At 43.6% G+C, this 17,605-nt stretch overlaps 2 protein-coding genes across 3 annotated transcripts; both read right to left on the bottom strand.

Moving 5' to 3' along the window:
• Window positions 1-1,037: 1,037 nt before the first annotated feature.
• PEX19 (peroxisomal biogenesis factor 19) lies at window positions 1,038-7,810 on the bottom strand. The gene is made up of 8 exons (XM_072427920.1): window positions 7,703-7,810; window positions 6,021-6,121; window positions 5,668-5,833; window positions 4,492-4,577; window positions 4,247-4,408; window positions 3,366-3,530; window positions 3,170-3,214; window positions 1,038-1,601 (listed from the first exon to the last, which is right to left on the bottom strand). Exons 1-8 carry the CDS (start codon window positions 7,749-7,751, stop codon window positions 1,521-1,523), a joined length of 855 nt encoding a protein of 284 aa, XP_072284021.1. The 5' UTR covers window positions 7,752-7,810; the 3' UTR covers window positions 1,038-1,520.
• Window positions 7,811-9,038: 1,228 nt separating this feature from the next.
• Window positions 9,039-17,241, bottom strand: LOC140342204 (uncharacterized). 2 transcript variants are annotated; one of them, XM_072428317.1, is made up of 9 exons: window positions 17,149-17,241; window positions 15,952-16,122; window positions 14,299-14,397; window positions 14,106-14,186; window positions 13,514-13,834; window positions 12,461-12,568; window positions 11,776-11,868; window positions 11,594-11,674; window positions 9,039-11,240 (listed from the first exon to the last, which is right to left on the bottom strand). In XM_072428317.1, the coding sequence occupies exons 2-9, from the start codon at window positions 16,120-16,122 to the stop codon at window positions 9,915-9,917; spliced, it is 2,280 nt and encodes a 759-aa protein (XP_072284418.1). In that variant the 5' UTR covers window positions 17,149-17,241; the 3' UTR covers window positions 9,039-9,914. The 2 variants fall into 2 exon arrangements, with proteins under 2 accessions (XP_072284418.1, XP_072284419.1); XM_072428318.1 differs by having other exon boundaries at window positions 13,514-13,729.
• Window positions 17,242-17,605: the final 364 nt, after the last annotated feature.

The raw sequence follows: 17,605 nt of genomic DNA, 5'->3' as shown, positions 1-17,605 counted from the left end.
GATATTTTTTGCCATATGGTGAGGAGTAAAAGCCACCATTGGTTTCTTATACCCAATATGACCCAAGGTTTGTAAACCCCATTACCGGAACATCTACGGGAGCTTTTTGGACATCTCAATCCAAACCCATGGACATTACCATGAAGTTACCATCCTCCCCCTTGGTAGCTATGAAAGCCTCCACTCTTCTGAGAATGCTTCTAACAAGACCTTGGAGTTTGTCGGTGGGAATTTGGGGCTTATGTTGGGTGAGAAGCTCTGCTGTGTGATTACTATACCAACTCAAACCCAAAGGTGTCCAGTAGGGTTGAGGTCAGGGCTCAGTGAAGGACACTCCGGTTCCTCCACACCATGTATTTATAGAGGGGGCTTTGTGCGCATGGCATGGTCATGGTGGACCAGGAAAGGACCTTCACCAAACTAGGACCACAAGTTTGGAAGAGCCGTACCGAACCCTTGACTGGAGACACCTGAACACCAGGAGAAATGTTCTCCATGCCCATATCAGCCAACATGCCCAAAGTATTATTAACCAAACTCGTTCTTCCTCCTGGACCTTTAATTTCCTTTATATTATGGACATTCGGGAGATGATGGAGAACACCCAAACTCCAGATGATTTGGTCAGATGGTCATGACCTATATATTCCACCATCATTTGGGGTGCAGAAGGTCTTCAATCTAAGGGTTCAAGCCAGACATTTTTTCAGCTGGGTAGTAAATTGTAGGTGGATGATGGCCCTGTATTGTGACCCAACTCTTGAGTAACCACCCAAAAACAGCCGGATGATCACCGAAAAGTGCCAGGTGGTGCGCCCAGCTAAAAGGGTCTGGTGAGAACACTGAATCTAGAAACCAACTCTGGATTGGTTATTAATGCCCCTGCATGTGGCCTGTGAAGGTTTTCTGAACCCGCCAGGACATTGCTGAGGGTATAAAGGTCTAGGGGCCAACCCTACAAAATTCTACCAAAGCGGAGATCCCCTTGACCTTCTTAAACACAACCAGCTGGACAGATGACTTATCATAAACTGGAATATCCACAAACACATTTACTAAATCAGCATCATTAAACATTCGATTTCTCGTTTCTCAAACACGAGGAAGATCTTTAGGGTAAAGACGTTGTACCGTAGATCCCAAGCTCAGTAGTCCTCCAGTGTATGAATGGGTAACTGCATTGCCATTTCGTGCCGTGAGACCTCAATGTCTAAGGCAGAACTTTCCCGTGACATCCGTTTGGCGAGAGTGGATTTACCAAGCAGTGGCACCCATGCAAGGAGTTGGTTGTACCCAAGAGAAACTTTTTTAATAGCCAGTTCCAAGTCTTTTTGTTAGGTTAGTACAGTTAATAAGGCAGTCTCCATTGCTGGATAGAGCGTCTCCATTGGTGTTAACAAGAATCAGTCGATAAACCTAATTTTCCGGTGGGCTTAGGTCAGGAACCCGGAATACAGCGCCCCCCCGCAGGTCATTAGAGAGATTGCAGCCCTATGCATCTTTGTGCTCGCAGTCTGAGGTCACATGATCAGGCACTGCTCTCCACTTGCAGTGTTGGAATTCAGGTTCAGTCCATCCAGATCAAAGTTCATGGCAGGAGGCTGGAAAGTAAAAATAAAAGCCATAGAAATATATAGAATTGGGAGGACTAAGACTTTCCATATTTGAATAAACTATGGTCCTCAACTTTTTTTTTTTTATCTGCAGCTTTTTACACTACATGCACTCCAACAATTGCTGCGTTGCCTTTCTCAGGTTTCGATTTCAGATGGTGACACGGATGACTCAGGCCACGTGGTCTCCATTGGAAGCCCATGTGACCGGGTGACAACACAAAACAGGAAGGAACTCAGCGTTGTCAGCCGGTCACAAACATGGCAGATCACAATAATTGAGAATGACTTTTACAATGCCACAATAAAGCTCATAGAAGATTTTAGGGATTGGGTTTACACATTGAGGTTCCCCTGCTGGAGTTTTAGCTTTCCAGTAAGACATGAGAGACATTAGCTGCCTCCAGGCGAACCTCAGAGCTGGCATGGAAATCAATCTAGACATTCCGCAAGGCAAAGTTTGTAAACAGGTTGTGCGGGGGAGAGGAGAAGCCAAACAGCCAAAACTGGTCACAAGATTGCAGACATCTCGGTGACACACAGCAGAGTCACGGGCTGCAAATAGAAACTGGCCATGTACTGGATGGGGGGGGAGGGTTCAAAACAGAACGCATCAGATTGGTACTGTAAAACAGTACCGACCCGGTAAACCAAGCCAGTCCTGTGTGCCGCAAGGTCAACATGGGCAGGTCCGTGAACAGGGAAAGGCCGGCACTGAAGCACAATTATTATTGCATTTTGCATAAGGCAATACAAAACTCTGCTCAGAGGAGTCACAAGTGTCTCTGTTACCTACATAGGAAGAGATTCCAACTCCATTATCTAGGAGCCTCTAGACTTTGATTTAGTATTATTACCTATTGAGAGCAAATATTAGCTCAATTCACAAAGTATTAACACCTTACAGGGATCTATAGGTTTAGTCATGTGACTGCAATTTCCAAATCTCATTGGATGCAACAGAAAATTATTCCTCATTTTGTGAAACTAAAGCTCCTGATGGGTCAGCTTTGAGCCCATTGGCTCTTCTGGTCTATCAGTTTATTTTGTCTTGTATAGAATCATCAAATTCTTGTTAACTCAGCAACAGAGCTAAAGGTGGCAGAAACCCGAGAGAGGAGTCCCAAGTCTCCTTTTTTTTTTTTTTTTTTAAATATAACTATTTATAGTTATACGGGGGGGGGGGGTAAATTTACAGCATGACTGATGATATATAAGAGGTGTCTATGTGCAAATTTAGAAGAATGACAGTCCCTGGTTATGAAAAATATCACAAAAACAAAAAAATTCCCTATGGCTTACAATTGGCCTGATGCAAGTTGGCCCCTAGGTATTCAGCACTTTATGTGGGAGGTAAAGGAGCTAGTCACATGACTCCTAAACTTCACCTTCCTGCACAGGTAATCACAGTCAAACATCCAATCAGAACGCTACAAAGCTTTGGGCTCCCTTTTCTACATTTCAATATTTAGATCTGATTGTAGGAGATGGACTGGGGCCCTATCTTGAGGTTCCATTGTTTTCATCTGACTCCAGTGTAACATTGGGTAACTTACCGAATCTCCTGCCAGTTCTTTAGGCGGGTGCCCCAATTCTTGAAGCTGCAAGGATAAAAAAAAGTAAAAACAAAAATGAGAACCACAATGAACAACCATCCCTAAGACATACAGGGTAGTGGATATATGAGACACTTTTTGAGTGGAAGGACCCTTAAGGGAATCTTGATGGCCACTTAGTGGATTGGCTATCTACCTGCTGCATGAGATCCATGACCGCCTCGAACCTTGCCGCCTCTTCGCCTGGCTGCTCGGACTCAAATTTCTGGCAGATCCTGCTCATAAGATTGTGCTGCTCCTGGTATCGCTGGTAGTCCTCAGGGGGCAAAGATTCCTGTTTGGTCTGCAGCCATTCTGGGTACTGCGTAGGAGGAGTCAGGGCCATCATGATGGTGAGGAAAAAGGAACACAAGAGACATTCATAAGCCAATCTCTGGGTAACCCCAAGGCAATATTCAAAATTGGTCAATTTAAGTGGTTTGGATTGGACCAAATAGAATGTTTACACTGTGGTGTTCCTCGGGGGTGGGGCTTATATGCGGAAAGCATTAATACTGTAAAGCCAGACAGAGGCAGCACATTTACACCAGTCAGTAACATTTTTTTTTCATCAATGCCATCCCCATTGTGACTGCACAAAGGTGAATATTAAAGGGGTCTCTTTAGCCAGTTTGTTTTTTTTCTTCTGCATTCTTTTGTTTGCTATTTCATATGGTTGTATTAAAAATGTGTTTCTGTACTGACCTACTTACTCCTGGGGCCGGTAGTAATCTTCCCCATTAGATTACTGTGTAGCATCCACAACTTAAAGCTGAACCTTGCTTGTGCAGGGTGACTGGTCTAGGATCCGCCCCCTCTTTGGGACTTCCTTGGTCCCACCCCCGCTCTGCTCTCTGCCCGGATTGTGTGCAGTATAGTTACAATGACACATTCAGACTTGATGTATATCCTTCCTGACCAATTAGGATCCCCATTACCAACCTTAGTTCATTACATTCAGGTTACCAGTGCCGAAACATAGAAAGCCATGCCAGTGCCAGCTCCAATGGTTCCTCATAGGGCCCATGGAGATCCTACCTTGTCAGTGATTTCTTTAAGGGACGGATACAAGACATCTTTGGACAGCAGACTCTGCATGATATTCTGCATGAACGGTAAAATGTTTCCTTCGCCTTCCGCATCATCCACTCCGAGACCCTCCATGGCCCGAGCCAACTCCTCCTCTGATAGGTTGGGGTTCTGAGAAGAGAACAAGAAAGATTTACCTAAAGTGGGAAAAGTTGGGATGGAAATGTTACAGGTTTCCATAGTCTGCATCTTACCTGCAAGTCGTTGGCATTCTTGGCCAATCCGGACAGAGTCTCTTTCAGGCAGGAAGTAAACTCTTGCTGGGAGGTTTCATCACTTCCTGTTGGGTGAAAGAAGAAGACAAATGGTATCAGAACCAGAAATGATTTATAGTATGGCCAATAAGATTCTCACTTTCCTCCTCCAATTGTAATCTTCCAGTACTGGTTTGGATCAGATTCATCACAAAGACTTCTTATTTAAGACACTTTAATTATTCGGGTGCAAGAAGTCTGTGTTCTACTGGAAATTCAAAGTTCATTGGAAAACAGAAAATATGGAAAGGGAGAAGCTCAGTGACTGCTATGGAACAACGGCTGATATTCTTATATTCCTGATTCTCTCCTCACAATCAATTATGAATGCTGCAGCCAGACTCTTCCATCCTTCCCTCCGCATCTCTTTGTAGTTCCCTTCATTGGCTTCCATTTCACCTTAGAACCAAACTCATCTCCTGTGCTTTGCCTTCAAATCCCTCCACAGCTCTTGTCCCACTTACATTTCTGACCGGATAGACAAATACCCCCCTAGCGGCTCTCTTTGCTCCTTCAATTACTTCCTCACACATAACCTCTTCACACGCACGGCTCCAAGACTTTTCTAGAGCTGCCCCACTCGCTGGAATGGTCTTCCTCGTCCTTTTTGTCTTGTTCCTACTTTCTGCTCCTAAAAGAACGCTCAAAACCCAACGCTTCAACCTCACCTACCCGTCATCTTCTGTCTCCTAAACCCTCACTACTTCCCAACATTCCATATCCCCCTCCTATTGTGTATTACTTCTACCACCTCCTAGATTGTAAGCTCTTCGGGACAGGGTCCTCTCCTCCTCTTGTGTCATTGTCTGTATCTGTCTGTCATTTGCAACCCCTATTTAATGTACAGCGCTGCGTAATAAGTTGGCGCTTTATAAATCCTGTTAATTATCACCATTATAAATATTATTATTATTATTATTATTATTAATAATAATAATAATGAACAATCTGAAGTTTATTGTTCTCCCAGATTCATATAAAACAAGAGGAAGCAAATACCTCCTGAAATGACCCTGGGATTTTATTCTGACTCACAGAACCCATTTATCTCAGTCTGTGCCCCTCACCCTACAGATTAGGCATTAACCCAGGTCCTTCAGGATGGTCAGTACCCACCAACTTTTCCAGCAACTTCTGACAGCTTTTGGAACTGCTCCACCAGATGTGGTTCCTCCTCAGCCAGTTCCTTCATGGCCTTCTCAAACTCCTCTGTGGCCTGGGCCGCCAACTCAGTGCTGAACATCTCCTGGAAGAACTTCTCCTGAGACGCCAACATAGGATCCTAGGAGGACAGAAAGCCTGGATTAGGCCGACACCATGGTAGTGCTTGCTGCTCCAAAGAAAACCAGCGATTATTCCGGAACATTGTTTCCTCAACCAGGGCTCCCCCAAAAGGTTGATAATGTTGCCCAAAACCGTATTTTAGCCAACAAAGCCTTCTTTGAACGACAGACATGGCTACCACCTACCTTAGCAGCATCTGCAGGCGGCCTTTCGGGACCACAGGGTTTTGTAGATTGGTCTGAGGAAGGAACAGGTTGGCTGGTCTTCTCAAAATCATCCAGTGCACCTACAAGGTGAAAATATAAATATTGATGACTCCATGTATACAATAAAAATATTTGACAGTACTAATGACACAATATCGGAGGACACCTCCACTGCACAGGAGGTGCCTCCAAGCTCCTCCCCTACACAGACCAGGCAGCTCCGAGTTCCTCCCCTGCACAGACCTGATGACTTCAAGATCCTCCCCTGCAGACCTGATGACTTCAAGATCCTCCCCTGCAGACCTGATGACTTCAAGCTCCTCCCCTGCAGACCTGATGACTTCAAGCTCCTCCCCTGCACAGACCTAATGACTTCAAGTTCCTCCCCTGCACAGACCTGATGTCTTCAAGCTCCTCCCCTGCACAGACCTGATGACTTTAAGCTCCTCCCCAGCACAGGCCAAGCACCTCCCCTGCCCAGATCAGGTAAGTGCCACCATAATGCAGACTAGATTGGGGAACCCTAAATTTTAAGGTCCTGTAGGGGGTGGGGAATATTTTTCTACAAGAATATCTAATAGGTACATGAACCCAAGAGCATTATATAACAGCAAAGCAATAAAACCGAAGGATTCAATGTGCGGTTTGTTAGTGGAGCTCCAGGTAAATAAACCTTAAGATGTATCCAGAGATAAACCTGAGAGGGCGAAGGTTAGGACTCAGCTAGTAATGTCTAGGTAAAATGAGATTAACCCTTGGTTAACAAATAAAGTTCAGTGCTCAACCCAGAAATTTTTTAAAGCCGGGTGGGAAGAAATTGTAGGTGGGTGGCAGCCCCCGTATTGTGACCAAACTCTTCAGTAACCACCCAAAAACAGCCGGGTGGGTGCTGAAAAGTGCAGGGTGGTGCGCCCGGCTAAAAGGGCCTGGGGAGAACGCTGAAGTTTTAACGTTTGCAAGGTTTAAGACCCCCTCTTTCCCATGTAACTAGCCAATCACCAACAAGTGACATGCTCTCCTAAACCTGGAAGTACAGACTACATACAAAGCACAGGTCCTCTTTACCCATCATCCATGACTTCCTGCTTTCCCATAGGTGTGTTCTCCTAGAGGCAAATCAGACGCCAAGCTACGCAATCCCTAATTATCTCAGTCTCAGGGTGCCCAGCCTCTGGTGATTATTTAATATTAGGAGACACACAATGTACACAGATCTATAGACCCATTGGGGGGGGTCTTACCTGACTCAGGCAGGTATAAGCAGATCGGGTCAGAACCCTTTCATATAACGCTGCTGGTTGTGACCCTGACACCAAAAGGGCAAATATTAGATTCCAATATATCAGAAGCCAAGTTGGGGTCACCCCATATGTGCCAGTCCCTGCAGGTGCCATGCCCTCTAAGGGTACAAGGGTACAAGGGCACCTGGGCATGCATGGCATGGCCTGCACCCACAACATTCCATATTATTGCTGGAAATGTATTATTTCTCTGTGTCAGGTGTGCCAGCTGGCACTGGAAGGGTTAAAGTCCACCTGGGTGCAAAGACACCCCCTACACCCCCAGATACTACACAGAGCCAGGAGGGGGTAATTCAGCACAAAGCCAGGTGCCCCCTTGCCCCATGACCCCCCATGCCCTCCTAACTCCCAGCCCCTTACTGTCCAGCAGCTCCTCCAGCTCCTTGTCTTCTCCTCCAGCTTCAGCCATCTTCACTCCTTTCTGCCTGACTGCGGAGAAGGGGCGTGTCCAAATACGTCATCCTCTCCGGGCCAATGGGAAACAGCGGAGTGGTAAGGGCAGTGAAGCCGCTACGGGCGGCGCCATATTTAAAAGGCTGGGCTAAGTGATGTGTGCTGGTCACGCTGACAGTCCCAGAACTCTCAATGTCAGGTGATCAGAACACACAAATTGCAACATATTGCCAAACATGCGATTCGATTTATATTTTTTATTTGTATTTAGGAATTTGCTGTTTGATTTTATTTACTCATTTATTTTTGCTTTATCACAGCTCCTAATTCCAGATGACATCCTTCTGAACTTTGAACAGATTTTTCTAAATCTTTTTAAAGCAAACCTGTCCTGAAGAAATAAGGAGTCTCCCATCACTGATGTAGAAATGCTATTTGTCTGCCTATCAGGCTTCAGAGATTTAATGCATTGCATAGGAGTGTATTGCCACCATTGGGTATCATTCACATTGCACCATTGTGCATATCGCCCCCTAGGGACTGATGAGAGAAAGGAGCAGCAAGGTGGCCTTACCCAGTGGTCTTGTGCTTCTTTTTTTGTCCAATCAGCAGCTTGGGGTGATTTCTGAACAAGTTTGTGCTGCTTAAATGTTGGGCAGGGACTTGTGTGTGCTGTGTGGCAGGTGAGCCTGGATCATATAACTGGCTACAGAGAACTTTTTACATATACCGTATGTATTTTATCTGATAGTTGCAGCATTAAAAAGTAAAATTTTAAATTAAAAATTTAAAAAATTTAATTATTTTTAAAGGTATTTTAACAGTGTACCTACAAAATTATTTGGGGATTCACTGACCTAATTATTCTCCTTGCCCTCTGCTACCCCAGAGACTTGGGGGCCTTTCCCCCAGGGCTCATATAACAAAGAAGCCGACATGACCGCCCTTTCCACCATGCAAAGCTGCATCGGGGCGAGGGGTCTAAAGCATATGACCTCTATCTCAGGCCCCTTGAGTTCTCCGTTTCTCCTATTGCTTCCTTGCAGGAGGAATCGGGAGCAGAACTGAAATTGGGGAGAGTGGGCATCTGCATGGAAGAGGAGAGCCTGGCTGTAGAGGAGTAAGTGACTTTAAATTAATCCTTGCCCAATTTTGCATTAGGGGTAAGAAAAGAAGGGGAATAATTGTGACAAAGGGGGAGAAGATGAAATTTGAGGGCCTCCTCCCGCCTGGGTCCCCCTGTGTAGCTAAATCTGCATTCTTATAATTCTAAAAAACAAAAATCAGCAGATATACCAGGTAATACGTTCAGAGATTGTTTATTGCAAAATATACTTAAAGTGCCGATCACACGATTATAACAAACGGTGTTCACATCTTCATAGATAGAAATATAGACATTCACAGAAAATGTAGAATAAATTAGGGATTGGATGAATCTCTATAAAACTGCACCCCTGAAATCCAACAATCAGATTCCAGAATAAATGGGGTTATATCACCTTCAGATCATATTGGTTTGTCTATGACCCTCTCGCCTTCCCCACAAAATTCCATGTTCAGCCAAAACCATTTATTCCAATTGTTGTACTCTGCAATAAATTGTGTAGTGCCCTGGCAGCTTTGTGCCATCATCAAGGGTGGCAATACAGAACTTTCTTCTATAGACAGAAGGACATGTTGGGGAACTCGAAAAGGAATCTAGAAAAATGTATTCAAGTTGGTCCATAAAGCAGAATTAGGAGATTGCAATTAAAAATCTCCTAATTTTAGATTTAAAGCTTATATTAGACATAACTGGAGATCATGTCAAGATAATCCGCTGATTTGGCCTCAATAGGTAAAGTGACAGGTTCTCTTTAAAGCTTTCTAAACCCACCAACCCATTGGTACTGATCTTACCCAAGTTCCCCTCCTTGAGAATTCAGACCATCATTTGAGCTTACACAAGGGGAATGACTTCATGTGGCAGCGTTGTGGGGTCTGAGCACTGCATTTTGGGAGGAGGCGTGGGAAATTCCTCCATTTCAAGGTGAACCTGCATAGCTAGTAGCTCTGGACGGTGGTGATGGAATGTGAGTCTCAAATGGTGGGGAGTTGAGAGCTTTCATAAGAACCTTCCTTTTGCCCAAGTGGTCAAAGTGACAGATCCAATTTAGGTAACCCCAGCTAGAAGACATTATGGTCTCCTGCTAAGAAACAGATGTATACCCAACATCAGTGCCAAACCTCTGAAGAAGACAGATGTCAACCAAGAAGGGAACTCAAATGGTACAATGACTAAGGTAACAGCCAGAATATTAAGCAGTACAAGAAATGAGCTTCTTGTACCAGCACTGGAAGATGTCTCTTTTCCCTTCTGATCTATATCACAAGGGCGGACTGGCCTTCGGCATGGCTGATCTATATCTGACTTGTTGGTTTTCTCTTCCACTTGAGTGCTCAGGTCAGAGTTGAATGTCGAAGTTTTATCACCATCATCAATGTCTTGTGTATTAGTGGCCTTCTTTGTATCTTCAGAAGAAGATTCTGAATTGACAGATTGCAATCTAAGCATTGTATCACCTAGGGTATTCTCATCAAAAGTGGTCCTCAAGCCATTTTCAGGATCCTGAACTTGACCTTCAGAAGTCCCACCAACTACACTATTTACAGGTGAAACTAGACCATCATTATCTTCATTGGGGTCTTGTATGCCAACCTCATCAATGTCTGATGTATCCAGTTTTAAGGTGATCTCAGACACATCTTGAGGTCCTTCAGGTGGTAGGAGACCTACTGGAGGTTCTCCTGGTGTACATGTTTCAATGTTACTGTTACTCACTGGGCAATTGGTGTTTGAGTCTATCTGGTCATCAGATGGCTTTTCTATTGAAGGTGGATGTGAAACATCCTCAGGATCAAGTGGTGATATCTCAGTATCTGGTGTTCCAACTCTAGGTGTTCTAGAGGAACTCGTCTCATTGTTCTCACGGTTGGCCTTATCATCAAAATGATCTACGTTCTCATCCCCAGGACCATCAGCTAAAACTCTTGACATCTCATCAACCTTTTTGGTTGCCTCGTGAACAGTATCATCACTTTCCCCCAAATTTGGACCAATAGTTTCTGGTTTGGGATGGTCAACCTCTTGTGTAATTGGTAACCCAATCTTAACACAATCAGGTGCTACCTCACAAGGTTTTGTAGCAGGATGGACTATATCTTTAGTAGTGCTGGGAGTAATGGCAGCAATGAGACCATCTGCAATGGACTTGGCCTTGAGAGCTGCCATGATAGCTACCAAAAGACCAAAGACACGTATCGTCTCCCCACCCGCTGGAAATGTTTTGACCTTTGAACATTTTTCTGCCATCTCCTTTGTAAAACTATATAGAAAGATCTCTGCATTACACTTTGTGCTACACACAAAGTTAAGAGCCATTTGAGACAGCTCATTAATGGTCTCCTTATTTTGACCTTCCTTCAGCAGAACTTCCAGTGTCTTCCTCCACTTCTTCGTCATCTGAAAGAAAATCAAGACAAAATTCCATTGGATAAAAAAATAGTGTCTACCCATTTATGGTTTCAGAAGGCTAAAGCCAACAATCAGAACGCTAAAAACTCTAATTCTTGATATGTCCTATCAGGATCCATCCTTAAAGCCAAATTTTTGGAAAGAGTAGGGAAGAGTCACAAGCCTTGCTAGGTTTTAGATGGTGCCTGTATTCCTATTGGGGACATTCACCCTTAGTCTTGGTGACCTTTATCACTAGAACCAAAAATGATGCTAAGAGGTTCCTGCAGCTCCAATTATTCTTTTAGAGGTAATTATTTTTTTGAAGAATCCAACATTGAGTGCAGCTTTTACATACATACCAGCACTTGTTCGGTAAAACCGGCAATATGGAAGACGGGTATCATGTCGTAGGATTCTTGTAGGCTCTGCAGGAACTGAATCTGTAAAGACAGAATCATGGAAGAGGAATGTTACTTGATGAGTCCATTGAGGAAAAGCAGAGATGATGGACATTATGGAGGAACCTTCTGAGGTTTCTCACCTCAGATTTTTCTTCGGACATGGAAAAGACCTTGTGGCAAAGTCCAAACTCAAGCGTTTCTCCAGTCTGCATGCATTTCCTACCTCCAGATGCCTGTATGGGAAAATAAAATGACCTCATTAGAGAAAAAACAGGCACCTTCATGAGTATGTTCAAGCAGAATGGGTAAAGTCTTGATAGGAGGATCCAAACCTTCTGCACTTCATTTAATACTTGATAAAAGCTTTGGATATGGATGTACCCTAGGGCCCCTGGGCACATTTCTTCATACAAAGTAGAACAATCATTCAGAATGGTTTGTCAATGCACAGCACCTGAAAACCAGCCGTGAAAAGTAGCTGGGGCACTTGTAGGTCTCAATGCTTCTAAACGTACTTCATTGTAGGTCCATTGGCATCTTTAGGCCTTGTTTGGTGGGCCATTCTCAATGAGGTTGACCACATGTTACCGTAGTAAAGAGCAGTTTAGCAAAGCACAGTCTATAGGGCCCTTATTTGAACTGGAGCTGGTTGGACATATTCATTAGGGCCATGAGGGCAGGTGTAGGCCAATGATGATGCCAATGTGTGTATTATTTAGTATTATATGTGTTCTACATAGAGAACCATTGTGGTCAAAAAGACTTTTAAAGGGTGATGATGGTGAGATACCTATTTTCAGCCAAACACTTGAATTCTCCACTCACCCAGTTATCCGGACAGGGGTTCCGAAATATAACTTGTGCCATCTTTCCTTGATGTGAAATCTCCAGATGTTCGGCCTGTAGATCAAACGTATTAACCATGTCCTGGATCTAATAAGAAAGTAATTATTAGGTCTCAATGGCATATGTACGCTGATCAATGGGGGGGTTTACACGCACAATATGGTAACCATCCAGTCAGTTCTCTCCTAAATTGTACCTGTCACAGCCTATACTTCTCTGTTACCCCATTTTTAAAGTAGACCTAAACCAAACATTAAAAGCTCATATAGATGTTTTCATTTTTTTGCAATCTGAAGCTTTTACTAAAAAAATCCTTGCAGGGGTGCTGAGGGACCCAACTATTTATTCTCCCTCAGACTGGACCATCCCCTCTAGTTCTTGCCCGGTAGCTGCTGATTCTTTAGTCCTCCCCCCATTCTTCAGTATTGGGTTTTCCTCTTCTTTGCCCGTTGCCACTCACCTCCGATCTTTCAGGTCTTGTGATCCCATGTAACACATCTCAAGAGCAGAAGAGAGTTAAGTAGTAGTGGTTGGCTGGATGGAAGAGGAAGAGCCAAAGTTGAAGGAGGGGGTAATACAGGGGTTGGAAGAAACTCATCATAGCCGCACTGTTCTGTGTCTCTAGCGGACAGATCCCATTGCCATAGAGGGCATCCCCAGAGAGGTGGGGAGTTGGTTGTGGGTTGGCATCAATGCTTTGCTAGGAGGACCTTAATTTTTAGCAATGATCCAGTCTGGTGACCTTGCCTTGATAGTCCTTGTTCATGAACTTCCTGCTATAAGGTGACAACTGTCCCCCAACTCGACTCCTGTGCAGTAGCAAAACTAGAAATCAAGCCATATTTTGCTGGGCCCCCTGGCGGTGGTCACTTCTGTGCTGACATCCTGGTGGTGACTTCGCTAACTCAGATTGCTTAGGCATGGTCTATGGTTGTTAAAGCGCAGACCCCGAAGCGCATGCAAACAGGAAGTGGCTAAAAGTGGTTGAAGGAAATACAACAAATGATCACCAGATCCCCCAGATCTCCTTACCTTCTCTTTCATGTTCTCTTGACTCGCACTCTTCTCTCCTTTATAATCAAACATCTTGGAGCCTCCCAAAGAGGCGGCCAGTTCAGCTGCCATCAGAGCCGTCAGCATACCAGCCACCATAATCCCCGCGTCCTTCGGCAGATCCTTGCAGGACTCTCTGATTTCTTGGTTTACCATGTTGCTGAGCTGAGCGTGGAATTTTTTCACTATATCATCCTTTATAGGGCACAGAAATGGGACGGTCGCATTGCAGATCAGTTTTGCTGCATTTTTTTTCCCACCAAGACATTTTTTAAAATCCTTATCAAACTCTTCAGATGCCTAAAAAACGAATAATAGAAATCTTTCTTTACATAGTGCCTAATACCAATGATTTCATTTAGGAGCGCCACCACTTTTTTGATTTAAAATACACTTAAGACTGAAGCTTCCCTGCTCCTCATGGGCGGACCATTAGTGCTTGAGTGACAGCTGTGACCCTGCTTGGGCTGATGACATCACATGACACCACCATGGCAGCCTCAAGCAGCAGTCTCAAGTCATTTGAAATAACTGGATCTTTGTGAGATTGGGCAATGAACCTACTACTCACCAGGTAAGTGCTGAAGTAGCCAATGAAATTGAAAGCAGAGGACAATCGTGAGATCTCAGAGGGGCTTAACAGCAAACGCACCTGTGAAGAGGATAGGACAGTAAATCTGAACTTTTTCTCATTTAAGGGGGAATACATGTGCTGTTAGATAGAGTGCTGTCCTATGACATGGCTGGGTGACTTCAATCCTTACCTCCCATTCTGTCCCCTTTGGATCAGTCACAGAAAAGACTTTGGTAGAAACACCGTACTGGAATAACATCTCCTCCGAGTTCTTCTTGGTGCTCGAAATCTGCAAATAGGTAAATAAATCAGATGACCATTGAATTGGACCTGTCATCAGAAACTTAGGGACCCTGGAAAACTGGGACTTGGGGTCCCATTTATGAGGAATGAAGATCTGATAAAGGAAGAGAAGAGGAAGCAATAATCATGGAGGATGATCATTATGATAAATATGGCTGAAGATACGTGGATTCTCAATAAGTCCAATACAAAGATGTGTTTAGACTATTGTGTGACCAGCTTGGCACTTCACAGACCTTCACAGAGCCCTGACCGTAACCCTACTGATCATCTACAGAATGAACTAGAACACAATGGTGAACCAGATCTTCTCACCAAACATCAGGACCTGACCTCACAAATGGTCACAAAGTCCCCAAAAAATCCTTTGAACTCTTGTTAAAATCCCTCCCAGAACAGTGGAAGAATGGAGAACCCATTATTAATGGCCATAGAGTTGGGATCTACTCCATAATAATAGGCATAGTTCTATTTCATATTATTGGCTATGGAGGGGGGGTCTACTCCAAAGTAATGGGTGGTGGGGTCTTCTACATATCAGTGCCTATTGAAGGTGAGGTATACAGAATAAAAATATCCAAAGGAAATGGGTTCTACTCCATATTATTTGTTAAAGGAGGTCAACTCCTTAATAATGGCCATGAAGGAGTATGGTCTACTCCATAAAAATAGCCACGGAGGATGGGGTCCCTCTATATTATTGGTCATGGAGAATGGGGACTACTCTATATTAATGGTCATGGAGAATGGGGTCTACTCCATATTAATAGCCTCAGGTGGTGAGGTCCACTCCATAATAATGGTTATGAGTGGTGGAATCTACTCCATATTAATGAGCACAGGGGGGTAGGGTCTACTCCATAATAATGGTCATGGAGAATGGGGTCTACTCTATAATAATGGTCATGAAGAATGGGGTCTACTCTATAATATTGATCATGGAGAATGGGGTCTACTCCATATTATTGGTCATGGAGAATGGGGTCTACTCCATATTATTGGTCATGGAGAATGGGGTCTACTCCATATTACTCCATAATAATGGTCATGGAGAATGGGGTCTACTCTATATTAATGGTCATGGAGTCTACTCCAAAATATTGGTCATGGAGAATGGGGTCTACTCCAAATTAATAGTCTCAGGCGGTGAGGTCTACTCCATAATATTGTCCATGTTTGTTGAGGTCTACTCCATTTTATTGGCCATGCGCAGTGATGTTGACTTCAAAATCTTGGCCATGACATGTAAGTTGTACTTTATATATTATCTATGAGTTGTGGGATCTACTCCATATTAATGTCCATAGGTTTAGGAATGGGACAAGTCCTATAGGTATGATGGTCAGCGGACCATGAATCTTTATTCACATAGTGTATGTCCTTGAGGTCCAGAAACTATTCTTGTGACTTTACCTGCCATGGCATCAATCTGACCCCATGTATGATTGGCTGTATGAGCGCCTCCAATCACAGGATAAATATCTAAAGACAATTTTCATGGCTTTAATGAATTACACTTTTATGTGTATAAGTTTCTCACCTTGTTGAAGCTTTGCTGCTCTTTTGTATCCTGAAAAAAGTGGCATTTACTCTTCTGATTGGTAACGACATACAAGCAGCTCTCACTGGGTCGGGGAAAGGACAAGGACACCTTCTGCTTGTTTACCACTTTACAATCCTGGAGCTCAAAGGCGATGACTTTGGAATCCATCTACAGACAAGACAATTGGTATATATTTTTGTATTTGACATAAAAATATAAAACAATATTATTAAGATGGCATAAGAATATTCTTTTTTTCTTCCATTCTAGCCTTTTCAATCTCCTGCTATGTACGTAGCTCAGCAGCTCAAGCTGACACACACACAGAAGAGTCAAAACAGGGACCTTGTCTTATTAGACACCTTTCTCTGAGACGTCAATTAGACAAAGCCAGCATGAAAGCAGACAGCTACTGCCAACTCTTCACTTGAGGTTACTATAGTACTTTAAATCCATCAGTTTAATAAGCTACTGAAAATATAAAAGTATGATCCTATGCTGGACAAGTTACTGCCACTGCAGCCTTTATTAGAGTTTAACAAGCAGTCAATGGATTTAATACTGATGACAACACCCTGAAGTTCCTTTCACTTTTGGCTTTAGACGTTCTTTGCCCTGAGCCAGCTTGTACCAGAAAGTTTAGGTGACTGGGTCAGATCTGCATTAGTTTTCTTTTATTTGCACATTTCTGGTCTTAGGGGTGACAAAACTCACTGTACTGTATCTATAGAGGTATCAGCTTTAGGTTTTAAAGACCCCTGTATGGTGTATGGTATGTTTGGGGCAATGGTGCAAAAATGAATCAGGGACTTAACAGGGGTAATTTGGGAATGCTAATTGGGGGAAGGCTAAACCAGGGACAGTTTTAGGTGAAACGGGTCCTGGCTAATATAAAATGAAGTCCCACAACACAGCGTTCCAGCTCTAAACTAGGGCCCCGGTGAAGATGGGGGGTTCTTGGCAATGCCAATTAGCCCCACCTGTAAATCCAGCCCTAGGGTAAACGTACCCCCTAAAGAAGTTTATGACAACTGCCTCAGCCCATGGCAATGTCCACCCTTCCTTCCTGCTGATATCATTTAACCCTGGCACCTCCTCATCAATACCCAATAATTGCCCCCCTATCATGCTGCAGGGGGGTAGAAAAAATTTTAAGAAAAAAAACAAATTGGGGTTCGGTGCTAAAGTACTTACTGTTTATCTCTTGACGACAACAGGAAACTCTGCAAACTGAAGGCAAAGTATAAGCTGAAAGTATAAGCTGTACACTTTCAGTTTTGATTCTCCAACACAACACGCCTTGTTCTGGGAACAGAAAGGGAGTGGGCAAAGGTAGATGACCTTTGATTGAAGAGGACCTGTCACTAACTTTACCAGTTTGTATGAATTTATTTTATACCAGTATCATTTACGCATAGGAAAACTTTACCTGTATATGGAATCTAAGTTCAGACACCCCTATAGATCGTGCTCTAAGCTCCTACCTGAAGACTCTGCTGTAGCAGATGGATGACAAAGTTACAAGCCAGTCAAAGCCATTGCCTGGAACTCTAGAATGGCTTTTATAAGGATAAGAAGTAGAGTTTGTCTGCAAAATGTAGCAGACAGATCCACTTTAACCATTTATTTTCTGTTATCCTAATGCCACATT

This window comes from Pyxicephalus adspersus, chromosome 12 (assembly GCF_032062135.1).
Source record: "Pyxicephalus adspersus chromosome 12, UCB_Pads_2.0, whole genome shotgun sequence".
Taxonomy (NCBI): domain Eukaryota; kingdom Metazoa; phylum Chordata; class Amphibia; order Anura; family Pyxicephalidae; genus Pyxicephalus; species Pyxicephalus adspersus.
Note: the sequence above shows the minus strand (reverse complement) of the source record. Positions and strands in the feature narration are given on the sequence as shown.

Bases quoted from the DNA above. Each gene is read 5' to 3' on its own strand.
- PEX19 (XM_072427920.1), bottom strand. From the start codon at position 7,751: ATGGCTGAAGCTGGAGGAGAAGACAAGGAGCTGGAGGAGCTGCTGGAC. The intron at 3,215-3,365 runs GTAGATAGCCAA...TTATCCTTGCAG, and splicing joins TCATGGATCTCATGCAGCAG to CTTCAAGAATTGGGGCACCC. The intron at 1,602-3,169 runs GTAAGTTACCCA...TTTACTTTCCAG, and splicing joins AAGAACTGGCAGGAGATTCG to CCTCCTGCCATGAACTTTGA.
- LOC140342204 (XM_072428317.1), bottom strand. From the start codon at position 16,122: ATGGATTCCAAAGTCATCGCCTTTGAGCTCCAGGATTGTAAAGTGGTA. The intron at 11,869-12,460 runs GTGAGTGGAGAA...TTTCCCATACAG, and splicing joins ACCCCTGTCCGGATAACTGG to GCATCTGGAGGTAGGAAATG. The intron at 11,675-11,775 runs GTGAGAAACCTC...CTGTCTTTACAG, and splicing joins TGTCCGAAGAAAAATCTGAG to ATTCAGTTCCTGCAGAGCCT.